The 17,530-nt window shown below is 36.7% G+C and overlaps 1 protein-coding gene across 15 annotated transcripts in view; it reads right to left on the bottom strand.

Moving 5' to 3' along the window:
* The window catches only part of MLLT10 (MLLT10 histone lysine methyltransferase DOT1L cofactor), a 192,477-nt gene extending 179,774 nt beyond the window's left edge, over positions 1-12,703 (bottom strand). For 6 of the 15 annotated variants that reach the window (XM_081050355.1, XM_081050354.1, XM_081050360.1 and 3 more), the window contains exons 1-3: positions 12,436-12,688; positions 12,113-12,272; positions 9,470-9,549 (exon numbers count right to left, since the gene is read on the bottom strand). In XM_081050355.1, coding sequence (XP_080906481.1) covers positions 9,470-9,549; positions 12,113-12,272 — 240 coding nt within the window. In that variant the 5' untranslated portion in view covers positions 12,436-12,688. Of the gene's footprint in view, positions 1-9,469; positions 9,550-11,293; positions 11,392-12,112; positions 12,273-12,409 lie in introns of those variants that run through there. The other 9 variants (XM_081050361.1, XM_081050353.1, XM_081050357.1 and 6 more) reach the window with 7 other exon arrangements.
* Positions 12,704-17,530: the final 4,827 nt, after the last annotated feature.

Raw genomic sequence — 17,530 nt, forward strand, 5'->3', positions numbered from 1 at the left:
AAAATCTTTAAAAAATTGACTTCTCACACACCTTTTCCTACGAAGCTGCTACAAGATGTGCCCACCAAAACAAGGAAATAAACCACTAAAGATGAAGAAATGGGGGAGTAAGGGGTTAGAAAACAGGGAATCCAAAATAAGCAGGAAGAACCTCCCAAGACAACAGTGAAGGGAAGCTCCAGGCTTAAACAGACAGAAACCAGCCCAGATGGCAGCAAGGAGGTGGTACCCAGAGGAACGTCTACTGGTTTAAAACAGAAAGAAGGAAGAGGAAAAGGTCGAAAAGGAGGAAGAGGTAGAATAGGGAAAAGAGAAGAAGACAGGGAGAGGAGAGGAGGCGGAAAAAGAGGGAAAGAAAGAAGTGGGGAGGAGAGGAAGAGGGAGAAGGAAGAGGAAAGACAGAGGAGAAGGTGAAGAGACTGAGAGGGAGAGGAAAAGGAAAGGAAAAGGTAAAGAGAAGAAAAGGAAAACTGAATTTACAGACTACCTAATTTTATTAACCAATGGAAGATTACATGAAGAAGCAATTAGAGGGTATACAAAGAGTTAGCCTTAAATAAAGAACACAAGGAAAATGAAAATGTAAGACAATTATTAATCCCAGGACAAAAAGAAAAAAACAGAAATTAACACAAGAAAATAATCATAGTAAAAATAATCATAGTACACTTGGCTCAGAAATTAACAAAATATTTAAATAGTTATAATCATGTAAATATTACTATTTAACACTACTGATTTAACCAAAATTTGTGATACACTGAAAGGCAACATCTAAAAATGATTTGTCAAAAATAGCTAGCTGCTTACCCATTCCAAAAATGGGCTGCCTCTGGGGAATGAAATGAGGGTTCAAGAGTCAAGCAGCAAAGTACTATTTTGTGTGTGAGAGATTTGGGTACTACATGACTTTGACTATGCATTTATCACTTTGATAAACATAAAAATTAAATCTTAACCAAAAAAATGGAATAAACAGGTACCATATGCTGGGCAATATATCAAGTTTCCCTAGATGTTTCCATTTCTCTTACTAGTTACCTTAGGCAGGTTAGAAAAGGATACAAACAAGTATTAAGCACCGAAGTTGTGCTAGGCTTTTCTCACAAGAAAGAAAGGAATTCAAGAACAGAGACAAGGGAAATTGGCTACTTGCTATTTTATCTATGGTAGTAAGCACTAAATGTCAACTTTTCAAAATCTCAAAGTTATAGGAACTTAGGATGCCATACTGAATTTTTTAAAAACAAATATTAGATATGAAATTAGCAGTAAGAAAAAATGTTATCAAACATTTAACCTTGAAGCCACTCTATTTAAAGTATACAGACTAAAAAGCTATACAGAAATAAAATGGAAAAAGTTATACCATATATACTAAAAAAAAAAAAAAAATCAACTATAGCTACCCTATACTGCCTTCTCCCACGCAGATCAAAGACAAATAAATCTGAGAACAATTTGCAATTATGTAGATAAAGGTAAATCTCCAGGTGGTAGACATTTTTAAAAAACATTTAAAAGCTAAAACAAACGTCAGTTGAAGCTGAGGTGATCATTGACAGTATCGAATCTAATGCGTACCCTATGGTTGGAGTTGACTATGGCAACAGCATAGACCCTAAAAGTGCAGAAGAGCTCTAACTGGGCTCCCTGCAAGGCCTGGAGCTGGTAAGGGCCTATCCCACCACCAAAGAGAAATCTGTCCTAGAAAAACACGGCCTGGACCACTAAGACTGGAGAAGCTACACTCAAGTGAGATGCCTGTTTTGGACACGAGGAGTCACCGCAGAAAAACAGGAAACTCAAGCAAATGCTGAGAGAGTGTGGGGCTCAAAACCCATTAACTAAAGGGGGCAGGAATCCAAGCCAAGAAACAAACAAAAACTGGTCTGCAGGAATGAACCTCACTGGACAAATGGTGACAGAATCTGCTGGTTACCAACCCCAAATTCATTTTCCCCTTCCTGCCTACTAAGAGAATTCCAGTTTTATTCAGTTCATCAATGGGCCTGTATTTTGCAGTCTAACAATTAAGAGATGGTAAAATTAAGCATATATTGTCGAGTGGGGCTTCTAAGAAAACTTGTTTAAGAACATAACTCAGCTGGGAGGTGAATCAGTTTTAACCCTCCCTTTTCCCTTCTTTCTGCAGTCACAGTGACTACAGTTCCAGTTGCCATGCTATCTGACTGTGGGACAACCCTGAAAATAAAAACCATGTGCTAAGGTCTGTACAGCAGTCTGATCCCTAATGACTTCACAGAGCTGTCCTAAAAGCTTTAAAATGCCTTTCTGAACTTGAATAAAAGAATTTGTAAATTTATAAATTCCTAATTTGTAGAAGCCATTATAATCTGATCTTTGTTACCAGCAGCCAAAGGCAATTCTTAACAGTTGCAGAGCAAATGCAAAGCTCCCCACAGTGACATTTTCACAAACTCAGGTTAGAGGAAAAGGAATCTTAAGGAAAACAACTCCTGAAGATTAGCTCATAGTCAAAAATTACAAAGTATATGAAGACATCTACCACCAGAGTTAACAAACAAAACAAATGAAAGAATTCCAAAATCTCTAAGGCGTTTTCAAGTACGTATGTGTTAAATGTTCAAGTAATAAAGGAAAGAATATAATCCTTAAGGCAATAATAGCAAGATACTATGGGGAAAAAAGCAAATTGAAAAATAAAAACAGAAACTCTACATATGATTCACACAGAAAAAGAAATTCACAGATTAACAATGAGCATAAATCTGAAGGCAGAGCTAAAGAAATTATCTGTAATGCAGAGATAAGGCAGAAAATATGAAAAGGAAATTAAAAGGTATGAAGAAAAAATGGGAATCCCAAGCATACACCTAAATAACAGGTCCAGGAGAAAAAAATACAATGGGAAGGTGATAATATTTGAAAACACAGAGGCAGAAAATTTTCCAAAATGGAAGAAAAACAGAGTCCTCAGAATGAAAAAGTAGATCACCTCTCTCAAGCAGAATAAACAGACTGTCAACAGATTTCCTGTTCGCAGAAACAGACTCCAGAAGACAAGCTACAATAAAATCTTTAGTTACAGGAAAACAACTATTATCCTAGAATTCAAACTAGCATACAAGAAAACAAAATAATGATATTCTTAGACATAAAAAGACTGATACAGCTTACTTATAACTTACTAACCACAGACCCTAAAAAAAAAAAAAAAAAAGCACCAAAATTTTTCAAAAAAGATAAAAACAACCCATAAAGCAGCAAGGGAAACAAAAAACTGAGTTGAACAAAAAAAAGTCAGTAATGTTAAGTCTAAATGGTAGATGATTATTAAAAAAGAAACACACAACTACTAATTTGGAAGATTAAAAATAAAGTGGAAGGGGGATGGGGATGAGGGAGAAGGGGAAGGGATAAGACAGCATAACTTGGTAACTACAATATTGCCACGGGGATACCAAAGACAGTTTGGGGAATATAATCAATAATGTTGTAAAGCTTTTGTAGGGTGTCAGATGGGCACATGTCTTTTTAGGGAGACCGCTTCATGGATGGTGTAGATGCTTGACCACTGCAGTGCACACTTGAAGCTGAATAATACTGTATGTCAACTATAATTTAATATATATATAATCACAGGATATGGAGTACAGTCAATGGAATTGTAATAGATATATATGATAGAGGGGCGATAGATTGGGGGAGGGGTTATCACTTTGTGAGGGGTGAAATGTCTAACTATTGCATTGTTTTGTACACCTGAAACTAATAACAAAAACAAAACGTGGAATTGAAATACAGAACATAGTGACAGAGGTTTTGCAAGGGAAAGAGAGGGAATAAAAGGGATCCTAACCTTGGATTTGTTCAAAAGGAATACAGAAATTAGTTTTAGAAAAATATAAAGTATGAACATTAAAATTTTAAGGACAAACACTAAAAAGAAATAGAACATATAACCTCCAAATCAGTACACGTTTTTTCAGAAGAGAAATAATCTGACTGAAGGAAAAGAGAGATGGGGAAAGTATGGTAAACAGGTAACACAAAACAAAATTTTAAAAATCAGCCAAGATGTATCAGTCATTACTATAAATATAAATTAAACTTGCCTATCAATATAGATTCTTAAACTGTATTTTTTAAAGTACCATCCTTAAATCTATAAGGATGTTCATTTGAGCACTATTTGTGACTGGGAAAAACTGGAAACCTAAATGACAATCAATAAGGGAATTTAATAAATTGTGGTACATTCTACGACAGAATACTAAAAAGCAGATAAAAAGAATGAATTAGATCAGTCTCTATCAACACAGCTATATCATAAGTGCAGAATACATACACAGTATGGTATATTCCTGTAAAATAACACAATACTAAATGGTGTTTATGAATATAAATGTGTAGTATTAAGTACTAAAAACATAGATGTTGGTATATGTGTGTACACACACACACAAATGGAATATTATTCAGCCATTAAAAAATAAGGAAATCCTGCCATTTGCCACAACACAAATGGACCTTGAAGGCATTATGACAGAGGAAGTCAAATGCTACATGATCTCACTTATTTGTGGAATCTAAAAAAACCAAACTCAGAGAGAGAACCTACTGGAGTTACCAGAAGCAGCAGGTGGTGGCTGGGGGAAATGGGTGAAGGTAGTCAAAAGGTAACTTCCTGGGGATGTAATGTACTGCATGATAAGTATAATTAACAATGCCATACTGTGTATTTGAAAGTTGCTAAAAGAGCAGTAAATCTAAAAAATTCTCATCAAAAGAAAAAATTTTTGCAACTATGTGAGGTGATGGAACTTAACTAAAATTACTGTGGTAATCACTTTGTAATATATATATATATACATCATTATCTTGTATACCTTAAACTAATATAATGTTATACGCCAATTATTCCTCATTTTCCTTACATTCCTCATATATCTTATATCCCAATAAAGTGAAGAAATTCCAATAAACTGAGGAATATATTTCATATATCTTATATTCCAGTAAACTGGAAAAATATATCTATAGAAGGGCTCAACGGACACAAAAGGATAATGGTGACTCAGAGTACTGAGGAAGAGTACAGAAAATAACTTAATTTTTTAATTTGTTTTTTTTTGTAAGTAGAAAAGAAGAATTGAAGCAAATATGAAGTAACATTTGTTCATTCTGAGTGGAGAATATATATGTATTCATTTTACATCCTATATTGTTCAAAACTGTGATAATTAAATGTATATTTACATTATATACAAATATATACATTTATATACAAATTTATATACAAATATAATTGATACAGTTAAGTATACAATTATATGGTATTACAGATTTATAGTGATTTGTTTGCATTATGTATCTTCATTAAGCAAAAATTAAAAAATGAAATAATACAATCCTAGGTCAATCCCTAAAACCTCACTTTTGATTCCATCCAGCAGTTCCTCCTGTAAGAAACCAGGAAGAACTGCAATAAAAACAGGCAGAGCAGTAGGAAAAAATTACAGCTCACCCTGTAGGAAAGGAATAGGCTTTCATTTAACAATTCCTAAATAATGCAAATTCGTAATGGGCTTTTGGTCATTGTATGTTTTTTGCATGATCCACTCTGAACATGTTTTCAAAGTAGAATACTTAAAATATAAAAATATCCTTTCTGTAGCTCATTAAAATTATCTATGTAGATAAAATTTCTATAAATCTCTTCAGCCTGTGGTAATTAAGAACAAATACATATTAAATACAAAAACAGTCATCAGTATTTTAACATCTAACCACTATGATAATGATTAGTAAATAGTCCACTAAAACGTTTTCAGCAAAAATACATATTCACACTTGAGGTGAATAATGCCACTGAAGTGATTTTTCTGAACAATGAATACCCAGCTACAAAGAGCTTCCCTTAAAAACCAAGCAGGGCTGGCCCGGTGGCTCAGGTGGTTAGAAGCTCCATGCTCCCAACTCCGAAGGCTGGTGGTTCGATTCCCACATGGACCAGTGGGCTCTCAACCACAAGGTTGCCAGTTCAATTCGAGTCCAGGCAGCGCCCCCTGCAACTAAGATTGAACACGGCACCTTTAGCTGAGCTGCCGCCCCAATGGCTCAGTTGGTTGAAGCGCGTCCTCTCAACCACAAGGTTGCCGGTTTGACTCCCACAAGGGATGGTGGGCTGCGCCCACCTACAACTAGCAACATCAACTGGACCTGGAGCTGAGCTGTGCCCTCCACAACTAAGACTGAAAGGACAACTTGACTTGGAAAAAAGTCCTGGAAGTATACACTGTTCCCCAAAAGTACTGCTCCCCTTCCCCATTAAAAAATAAATAAATCAATAAAATAAAAACAAAAACAAGCAAACTTGCCCTCAACGCCTGTCTATTATTTTCCTCTTTCTTTACTTTTGCAACATTCAATCTAAGCCTACAACCTACTCTCTTTGATGCCCTATAATGAGCGTTCTGCCCAAACCAGGGAACTACAATTGGTGTCTCAAGACCTTTTCTTAGTCCAGCATCCTTGACAACAACGCCACTACCAACTATTCTTTCCTAAAAAACCAACTGACCGTGTTGCTACTGTACCTGCAGGTTCTCCTCTCCTGACAGCTCATTATCCATCCTTGGTAACCTGTTCTCTTACTCTCCCACATTTGACTATTCACCATAGTTCTATATTCACTTCTAAGAAAAAATATTATTTGGTTTCCAGTCTTCTATGTAGCTCCAACTTTAACTTGACTCCATTATTTTAATCCTAAATATCCAATGAAAAATCCTAGCAGCATCAAAACCAACGTGCCCAAAACAAAAATTTTCTTACTCTTCAAATTTCCTCTATTACTATTATTCAATTAATGGTATCACTCTTCCAGGATGATCAACCTTGACATCTCAGAATCATCTTTGATTATTTCCCTTCCTTCCTTTACCCAATATCCATTTGTCATGTCAACCTGCAAAATGCTCCCTTCCTTTCTATTCCCTCCCTTTCTACTCACAGTTTTATAGTAATAACATCCTAAGTCTTTCAGTTTCTAACCTCTCCTTTCAAATCCATTCTATAAACTATCCAACTACTTATCTAAAAATGCTACTTTATTGTTCTGGATTTTTATTCTTCATTATCTGTCTGGGAATCACCAGCCAGTAATTCCCCCTTCTCTGAGAAGTGAGCTATCCGAAATCCAGAGATCACCCTAACTGTGTCTAAACAATTTAGTCCCATTGTCTATAGCCATGCCTAACTGGTCCAGAGCGAGGCATCTCTTCCAAGCAAAGCCAGGTTTTTTTGTTTTGTTTTGTCCCAAAGGAACATGAGATTCAGACTGAGATTTAGTCTTTTGAAATAGGAAATAGAAAATATTAGGAGCTGAAGTATGGCCATCTTTCACCACAGGACGCAACATACAACATGGTAGTTGACAGATTAATCACAGCTCAGACTCCAACTAGATATATATTTCTCTTAAAACTATGATGTCCTTATCCATAAAATGAGAATAAGAGAATGTCTACCTCATTGATTTGATAGAATAATTAAAGGAGATGATGGGTATTGAATATTTAGCACAGAATCTGACAGTAAATAGTCAAAAAAGTTAGCTATTGATTGTTGAAGTCACAGAATAAATCTACAGAAAGGAAAAGAATGAAGCAGACACAGAGAAAAACAGAAATAAGATTAAGACTAATTCAATTCCCTTTCTAAAGTCACGTATACATTTCCATGTTCGGGTTCTTAGTTTCTGTATCTTTATAATAAAATGTTCTTTCTTTGCTTATTTAAGCTTGAAATAAGTTTTTGTCTTACAAAGGTCCCTACCTTTTATAATTTATACTATAGTAATTTAGAAGAGGTTATGCCTCTTCTTCAAAAACCTTTAATTGCCCCCACATCTCACCAAATAAACCTGAAATAAAATGCATCCTCCAATACACTTTTTAAGATAACCACATTATTTACCTTGATACCCTGTTTCCCCGAAAATAAGACCTAGCCAAACAAACAGCTTTAATGCGTCTTTTGGAGCAAAAAATAATATAAGACCCGGGATTACGTTATGTTATATTATATTATATTATACCCGGTATTACATTATTATCATACCTGGTATTTTATATTATATTAGTCCCAGTCATAGTATAGTAAAATAAGACCGGGTCTTATATTAATTTTTGCTCCAAAAGACCCATTAGAGCTGACTGTCCAGCTAGGTCTTATTTTCAGGGAAACACGGTATGCTGACCATGCCCTCAGTGATAAAGGAAAACATGCAACAAGTGACATTTGAGACAAATAATGCTGGCATTCTAGTCTCCCCATTCATAGCATCTTTATCCCCCCTCTCTTATTACCCACCTTTCTGCTTTCTAATTTTTCTCTGACCCTGAATCTATTGTGACACCCCCTGGAACAGCCTCACCTTAACTGTCAGTGTTTAGTAATAAATTAAAGCAGAACTTCCTTTGCTTGGTGATCCATCAACCCCAAAATATAACATGCTACAAAGAGGCGAAAAAAGCAAAGTAGACCTCTACATACCTCATCAAGTCCTAAAATTTATATAATTGATTTCATCCTCCATTTGCTAATTCCCATTATTCTAACACTAGAAAAATAGCTGTAATTCTACTACAGTACATTCTCACACATAAACAAAATATATCAACAGAATATTGTTCTGAATTTCATTCAGGCATTGCCCACACAAAAATAAGATTCTATTTTTACTATGCATGTAGAAAAGTTGAAATGTTTGTCTTCTACCTTCTGTCAAATTCTCTAGTCAACACAAAAAGGAACTATCGTATTGTAGATGGTAATGCTTTTATATGATTAATGAAAATTAAATTTATTTCTCTCTGATAGTTCCAAAAGTTCAACTGGAAAAATGCTTTTGGCCACAAAGAATAAACAATATCTCCCCTCTTTCTTACAGGAGGTTTACAAAAGTGTTCAGAAAGAAGGTAGCCAGTCAAATAAAATAGAAAGATCTTTATGTTGCTTTGCCAAAGGGACTGAATGTCTGAAAATACTGAGCATTCAAAGTTAAACTATATATGTGCAGATGTAGTAAAAAGAATATAAATCATTAAATTCTTGTGATTTTTTTTTTCTTATTCATTAAACAGAACTTGGCCAGACTATCAGTTTAACTTCCTTATGTCCTACTGCCATTATATTCTAACTATGATTGGCCAATTTAACCTTTAAACCAGTAAGTAAGGCTAATAAAGCCCAAAATACAACTTTATATTTTATCTGCTCAAAGTATCCGTCAACATATACTTATGTAGTTCAATTTGTTTTTCAGATTTTATAAAATCAGTTTAAAACTGCAAGTCAATGTTTGACCCAAATTCAATATTTGAACAAAAGACTGGCAACCCTTCAAACTGAAACATGAGTGTGTAGCATCCTACGCTACTCAGTGAAGTATTTAATGTTTTTGATAAACATTCCTTACCACTCTGGCTGCTCTCTCCTGAGATTCACATTTCCTGCAAAACCATGGTCCAGTGGGTACTTGAACAATGCCATAGCAAGCTGTTGGGAAGTAAAAACGTTTTAAAATATGTTAAGATTAAGGAATTATGGAAAATCAAATACACGTTCAAGCCCTATTCAACTAATTACCTCTCAAACTATTCATGTAAACCACCTGCTTTGTAGAGAATTAGAACATTTTATATTTATATTTATCACATATATTACCTAGTTGAAACTGTATATTGTAATAAAAATGTTACAATGGCAATCTTTTATTTCATTTAAATAAGTAAAAACATTATAAGTTTTAATTATTTGTTCTTTTATGATGGGACAAATACTGGATAAAATTTAACACATAGATTTTTTTACATAGACTAACTCAAAAATTAATTCATTCATGCCTATATCCTGCAATTTAAATAGCAAGCATTTTAGATAAATCTAAGGAAAATATTTCCAAATCACCTTTCAAAATGAGCAACAGATACTGCAGAAAAGAAAAATGAAATGTAAGCGTGAAATGCTTCCATTTGTATAAAATGTCCAGAATAGCTAAATCTATAGAGACAAAGAGTGGTTGGGGAGTTGGGGAGAAATGGAGTAACTGTTAATGGGGTCCAAGGTCTTGTTAGGGTGATGAAAATGTTTGAAAATTGATTGTGGTAAAAACCCATGAATTGTACACTTTAAGCGGGTGAATTATATGCTATGTGGATTACATCTCAATAAAGCCATTATTTAAAAAAGAAAGTAAAGTGCACACTTCTAAATATATAATGTGAATGTTCCAACAAGTGTTCTAAGTATATATCACATATATAAGTCTAGTTGTTTAAAAAAAATTGTTATTATATTAATATTTAATTAACCCAAAATCGCAATTTTCCCCAAAACCTAAAAACACTAATATCCAATTGATATCCTCAAATGATCTTCCTCAGAGGAAACTTGAAAATATCTAATACTGGAAGGCAATTGAAGAATGTAAAATCAGCACAAATTTTTAAAACCCCCAAAGCTAAGCTTCTTCTAATCCCTTTTAAAATTTGTAAATATGTCAGAGTAAAAACATTCCATCTGCCAAGAAACATAACATCAGTGCCCAAAACTTATATTTTATTTCAGAAAAAAATTAAAACTTAAATGAACATTTTCTATTTTGAGATGGGATTACTTATCAAAACTTGATAATTTTTCATCCAACTCATAAGAAATTCCTCCACAAATACCAACGAACACTGTAATGGAAATACCATATACCTTGTTTTCTAAGGCCTTAAAATCAGTATGTAGTTTGGACACACACAGTTTTTGTTCTTTAAAAAGATAGGTGTATTTGGGGTGGCGGGTTAGCTCAGTTGGTTAGAGCGTGGTGCTGGTAACACCAAGGCTGCTGGTTCGATGCCCGCATGGGCCACTGTGAGCTGCACCCTCCTTTAAAAAAAAAAAAAATAGGTGTGCAAATTTGCTCTTCTTTAAAAGAAAACGGGAATAACTGCATTCTCAGATTAAGTTAAATTCACTACTTCTGAAGTCTCCCTTCCCAGTTCTGAGATTCCCATTCTATAAAAAAGAAAGAACTTGAGCTCCTGACATCCATCACTCAATGCCAGATTCAGAAATGGGAAGGGGGCGAATTGGTAAATAATAAGAAGAGTATAAGAACCACCAAAAAATTATCAAGATTGTTTCAACCTCAACTCCTTACCACATCAAATGGAAAAGGTCAGAAACTTCCATGCCCAGAAAAAGGTATCTTATTAGTGTCCTCGGCTTTTTGTAAATCAAAAAAACTCACCGATTATTAACACCCAGACATAAACTAAGATGATCCCCAAGTCACTGGTAGCACCACCAACTCCTCTTCTCTTCAGTCACTAAAGCTGAGGAAGTGGCCTGAAGCGGCCACTGATCAGCCTCATCCAGCAGCCCAGGGCAGCTCAGCCAACCCACTCCTGCAGCAGCACGACTGCGGCGGCGACCTTCCGCCGTCTTCTCCGCAGGAAGTTCCCAGTCCGCAGCAGCAGGGTCTCCGCCAGAAAGCTTGGGGTGCAGCAGCGGGCGCCTCCCTCCCTAATCTAAAGCGGCAAGGCGACCCCTTGCCCCCCATTCCCCCTCCCTCGCCCCAGCGCAGAGAGCTGCGTTCCGAGCCTGATTCCTTGCCACAGGAAGTCCTGTGACACACTGCGGCAGAAGGGAGCGGGCATGAAGGGGGAGGGGTCTCCACGTGCCCAAACCCACCCACAGCCACCATGACACGACCGAGGGGCGCACACCCAGCCCCTCACATGCCCCCCGGAGGCCCCGCGCCCCCCTCCTCCAAACACCGCCTCGGAAAGTCTCCAGACCCACGGCTCCGGGCGCAGCCTGCAGCCAAATGACACTTGAGAGAGTGAGCGCCGAATCACATGACAGTCCAGGCCACACGCACTTTCTCCCACATGCACATTCACACCCCCTGCGCCCCGCCGCAGACCCTCGGAGTCAACCCCGGGCCGCAGAACGGGGCGGGGCGGGGGGAGGGGCGAGAGGGAACTGGCAGTTGCAGCCAAGGTGGGGGAAGCGGTGACTGTTGGAAGCAGGCCGGGTTCGGCCAGGCGGGCGGTTGGGTGTTTACCTTGATGCACCGCGACGCTGCAGCCGTGCCCGTCGCAATAAACCAGCGGGTTCTCGGCCCAGCCTCTCTCGTCTGAGCAAACGCAACAGCCTCCAATCATCTCCTTCATACTATGGGAGACCTCGTCCTCCAGTGACACGGGCCGGTCGCTAGAGACCATCTAAGAGGGAGTTGGGGGGACCATTAAAAAACACGTGCAAGCCAGTTAGTGCTGCCCCCCACACACACACAGCAACCCGCGCCCCCTCTCCCTCCCGGCGCCCCAGGCACCCGCCCGCCGCTCGGCCGCTCGCTCACTCGGGCTTTGCCGCTCAGTCACTCACGTTCCGCACAGGAGTCAGGAGCCATGTCCTTGCTGACTCCCCCCACCTCCCCTCCACCGCCTCCTCCGCCTCCTCCTCCTCGTCTTCTTCCCTCCCCACCTCCACCCGGCCGCTAACGCTGGAGCCCGGAGAGGGCACACATAATCAAGTAGGCCTCCGCACAGGCGCACTGGGGGAGCTCCCGCTGGGCCAGGGGCAGCGAGGGAGGGGAACGGGGCTGCGCTTCCTCCTCCGAGCGTCACTCGGCGTGCGCGCTCGCCCTGAGGCCGGCGTGAGGGAAACTGCCCGGGAGAGGCGAGGCCTGCGTGCGCGCCGCCGCGTCTGGCCCGCAGCCTCGGCCTACCTCCGGGCGCTTTCCCCTCCTCGGCGCCGCTCGCCGCCGCTGAAGTGTGCCGGGAGGTGGGAGCGAGTGTGGCCGGCGGCGCGTCGAGGCCGAGACGAGCCAACGGGAGGGCGCGGGGGCGCGCACGCGGGGGCGTGGACGTTAAGGCTGCCTCTGCAGCGCTAGTCGCGCGGGTTGCGTGTGCACGCCGTGAAGAGGCCTCAGGGGGAGGGGAGGAGAATGCCGAAGGCTTGAAGGGAGGGCGTCCTGTCAGAGTAGCTGGAGGGGTCTCCCGGGGGCATCTTCCTGCACTGAGAACCTACCTGCCGGCCTTCTCCTCCAGAACTAGCCCGTGGGTAACAAGGCTAGGGCAAGTATGCCAGCTCACATGAAGGGTGCAATGAAGCATGGCCTCCTTCAGTTGGCGGTGCTAACTTCACTGTACCGCCCCAGCGTCTCCACCCATTAAATTCACATCCTGGACTCGACCCAAAGTTCAGCCTTTGGAAGGGCCACCAAATCTGCCGCCCATTTACACAGCACTTTGGCCCCAGTGACAAATAGAAGTGCATCACAGACTGAAAGTCAAAAGCCTGGGTGCCGGATATACTCCGAGAGGGAACACCAAGGCTACCCTCACCTTGCCTTGTCGGAGTGCAAATGCAAATATAATGTGATGATCTGGAAAATGTAGTTATGTGATACTAAAGAATGAAGGAACGCAAGTTCTAGTCAGTCACCAAATCGTATTTAACATCATGAGACTGGAGTCCAATTTTGACTGAGGATTTCTCTGATCTGGCTCTAATACAAATTTACTCTTAAAAATTTAAGGTCATTTAAGTGGCAGCAAGTTGGGGGCTCACTCCTCACATACAAATAGAAAATGGATTAGGTCTGTCTGAATAGATTAATTAGCTGGATACTGAGTAGTTTTGAGCTGTAAAAACTTCCACAGTTGCCCTATCCCCTATGTATCCTTGTAAGCCCAATATTGATTTTAGGCAAAAAGTGCCTAATTGTAAAAGTTTAGCATGAAATAGAAATATACGTTGTTTAAATGTATAGTTATAAGGCAAATTCATGGCTTTGGTTAATACCTTGCAGGTACAAAATGGTTGCTTATCAGGAATTAGCAATACAAAGTGAAGATCTTGAAAAAGAGATATTCAATGCCAAAGGATGAAGGAAGTTCTCCTGGACAGTCACCCAAAGAGAATGGTTTAAGCTTTAAAAACATTCCAAATGTTCCCATAAAGGAAAAAAATGGTAGCATGACTTTTTACTATTTCAAATTAATCTCTAGAAATATATTTAAGAATTATAGATATAACACAATGCAAGTAAATATTAGCAAATATATTCAAACATTCCAAAACTCAGTGAGAAACCAACAGTAATGGAAATCTATTAAAAGTTTAAGATAGGGAAAATATGTACACTAAAGAGACACGCAAAAATGAGAATTATTTTTTAGCCCTATTCCTGAATTTAGAAAATATGACTATAAGATTACATACTTATAAAATGCAAATGATTTTGGGGGGAATGGTCACAATTAATAAATTTCTGAACATATAATGATTATGTTCTTAAAATGTCATTGATATTTATAAAACTAAAACTGCCTTCAAACAAACCTATATTGTTTTGCATATCTTAACTGTGTATTTTATCTTTACCTTTTATAAAGGATACCAGTTAACATCCAACTCCTGCTCAGGTTCAGACTCCTAATGAAGAGGAACTCTGAGTTAAAATCATTGTGAAACTTCCCTTCCCAAACACTGCAGTCAAACCTTAATGAACTAAATTATTTAAAAATACATTCTTTTTGTTTTTGATGCATTAGAGCTTGCTTCTTGTGATGGAATTAATTTATATGTAAAGAAGGATGGGTATTTTACCCTATTCTGTAATGCTTAATAAAAGAAATGTAAGTAAACCCTTGCTATTTCCCAAAAAAAAACAAAAAAATCATTTGTAAGCAACTTTTGATATTTAGAATAGAGAAAATACACTGTTTCATAAAAACAGGCCTATATATAAATAATAGCATCAGATGCAGAAATTTTATCAAAGATGTACGTATAAATGTTGACAAAATGAGTCAAATTATTTAAATCTGATATTTAACATATTGAATATTCAGTTATTAAAATTATAAGAAAAAAACATAATGGGTATAAATGGGTCATTCTAATTTTAACTCATGTACCAGATATAGAACTTTTTCTTATGTTATATATCAGAAACTTAATATATTTCTATAAAATATTAAGTGAAAAGGAAGAATAGCAAATATTATAAAACAGTTCAGATATACGACTATTTATTCATTCAGTAAACATTTATTGAACATTTATTGTGAGCCAAGGACTCTTGGATACAGGAAATAGAACAGTGAGCAAGTTATATTTATCCTTTGTTTGATATATATACACATATATATGACAATTGGCTAAATATGCTAATTCTCAGACCTCGAAATGGGTAAAACTTATAATTAAATTGCCACAATTGTTAAAGTTCAAGTAAGTTTTTAAATATACATGGTAAAGAAAAAAAGTCCAGCGGATTTATAGACTAACTTCATAGAAAGGGACAATTTCAATCTTAAAATAATGTTACCCTTTAAATCTGATTCTATATTTTCAAAATATCTTATGAAAAAGTGTATCTAGTGCCTGTAGAATAAAACAAAAGCCTGTTGTCTACAGTATTCTTCTTTACATAACAGCAGTTAACTCAGTACTGGCTTTTCTATTTCTCTGAACTAATCATCTGAGACAAACCACAAAAAAATCAAGAATTTTATAATGTAACCTCTAACACTACTATAATGGGAAATTGTATTTCTTTTCCTCTATGGATATTTTCTTATAATTTTCTTTATCCCTCAACCTAGGCACCAAATTTTTTAATTTGCTTTTCCATAATCATTTACATAAGTAGATAACTACTACATAAGTAGAAATTATGAAACACAAATTTGGTTCATGGGTTAGTATTGGTTATATTTATCTTTTATACTAAAGTTTTATTTGCCTTCTCTTTGTGCACATTATATTCTGTCTATATATCCATTGTTGAGACATATTTCTATAATGAGGTATGGAAATTGTGATATATTCCTATAAAGATTAGATGCACTTTCCTTAACTCAGGTTGTTGACTTCTGCAAAGTATTTAACATTTTGTACTGGTTCCGATACTAAGGTTTTTTAATAAAAAGCAATTATTAGAATTCATTCATGTATTGAACCTCATCAGAAACTATAATCTTGTTTCTAAACAAATTAGTTGGAAAATGCAAAAAGGCAATTTCTTATGATCTGTACAAACTTTCAAATACATCCTCTTTTATATAAAGGAATCTCCGAATAAAATTTTGTTTTGCTCCATGGGTACCCAAGGTTTAATTGAAAAGTTTATTATCAGCCATATATTTATGCTAGCATGATTAAAATATTGAGGTATTTATGCAACTACTTCTATTTGTCTTACAATAAGTGAGTACTGTGTCTTTATAGATATAAACCCACACATGGCACCTATAGTATGGAGTACTATTAGAGATTTCATTAAAAAGTATTCATTTCAATTATGTTTTCAATTGATATTTCATTAATGGCTTTTGGGAAATTACATTTAATGATGTGTGCTAATCTTACTAGGTGATTTTTTTTTACTCACTATACCATCTAGCAAGTGTTTTACACATAGTAGGCCCACAATAAATATTCATTAATGTACAATATTGAAGTTTAATGGCTTATTGAAGACTGAACTTTAGTCTTCAAAGTAAAGCAAGACTTTATTTTGTATGTACAACTGAACTAAAATTTCTAAAAGATGATTAACAGAAATTTTCAGCTAAATTGGTTTCTTTAAAGATTTTCAATAGTTGAAATTAATATAGGTGAAAAATTTTTATTTGCCAAGTAACTTAGAATTGTCTGTAAATAGCCCTCAAATATTAACCACCTTTTCATATAAATGTCATCATTTTCTTACAAAACAAATTCTTACTTAGAATCAATCATAATTAATATTGTTAGCTACCCTTAATTTTTGAAAAGTTTAGTTAGGTAATTCTAAAATTTAAATTGTGTGTAATCTAAATTTTAAATCTTTTTAAGAATCAAAGCCTAATATTTACTTTAAAAAGTTTGGTTTGGTTAATCTTGTGTTTGGCTTCAGAGCTACTCCTTTGCTATAAAATTGATATATATTGGTTTTGTTTACATTTTTGGGTAAAACACCATGTAATTACCAGTAGGAAAATAATATCTAAAAGATGCCTTTAGATCTTCAAAGCATTACATAAACCTCAATAACATTTCAGTGTTGGACTATTGTTTTTTCCATAATGCAACAATACTTAAAAGTGTCACGCTTTGACTTTTCAGCGTATCATCAATATAATGTAAGAATAGGAGTGTAAAGTCCATGTTCCCATTTTTTTGAAGATTTGCATTTCTGTTATAATTAAAGTGTGATTAAAGTGACATATGTGGGTTTCTGTTTATAGGATATATAAGGTTACCTAAGTGAGAAGATTCTGAACATGGAAAAGAGGAAAATCAGTTTTTAAAATGGAAGAGAACCTTGAAAGAAACGAAACATATCTTGGACTGAAAAAAAAAAGAAGATATTAAACTAAATTGCTAAATACTATTTGGACCAAAAAAAACATCAGTTTTTAAGATTTAAATGTTTTCCTCTCTGAAAGGGGCCACTGCTTATCAAATCCAGAAACAAGCCCAAGAA

This window comes from Rhinolophus hipposideros, assembly GCF_964194185.1.
Source record: "Rhinolophus hipposideros genome assembly, chromosome: 1".
Taxonomy (NCBI): domain Eukaryota; kingdom Metazoa; phylum Chordata; class Mammalia; order Chiroptera; family Rhinolophidae; genus Rhinolophus; species Rhinolophus hipposideros.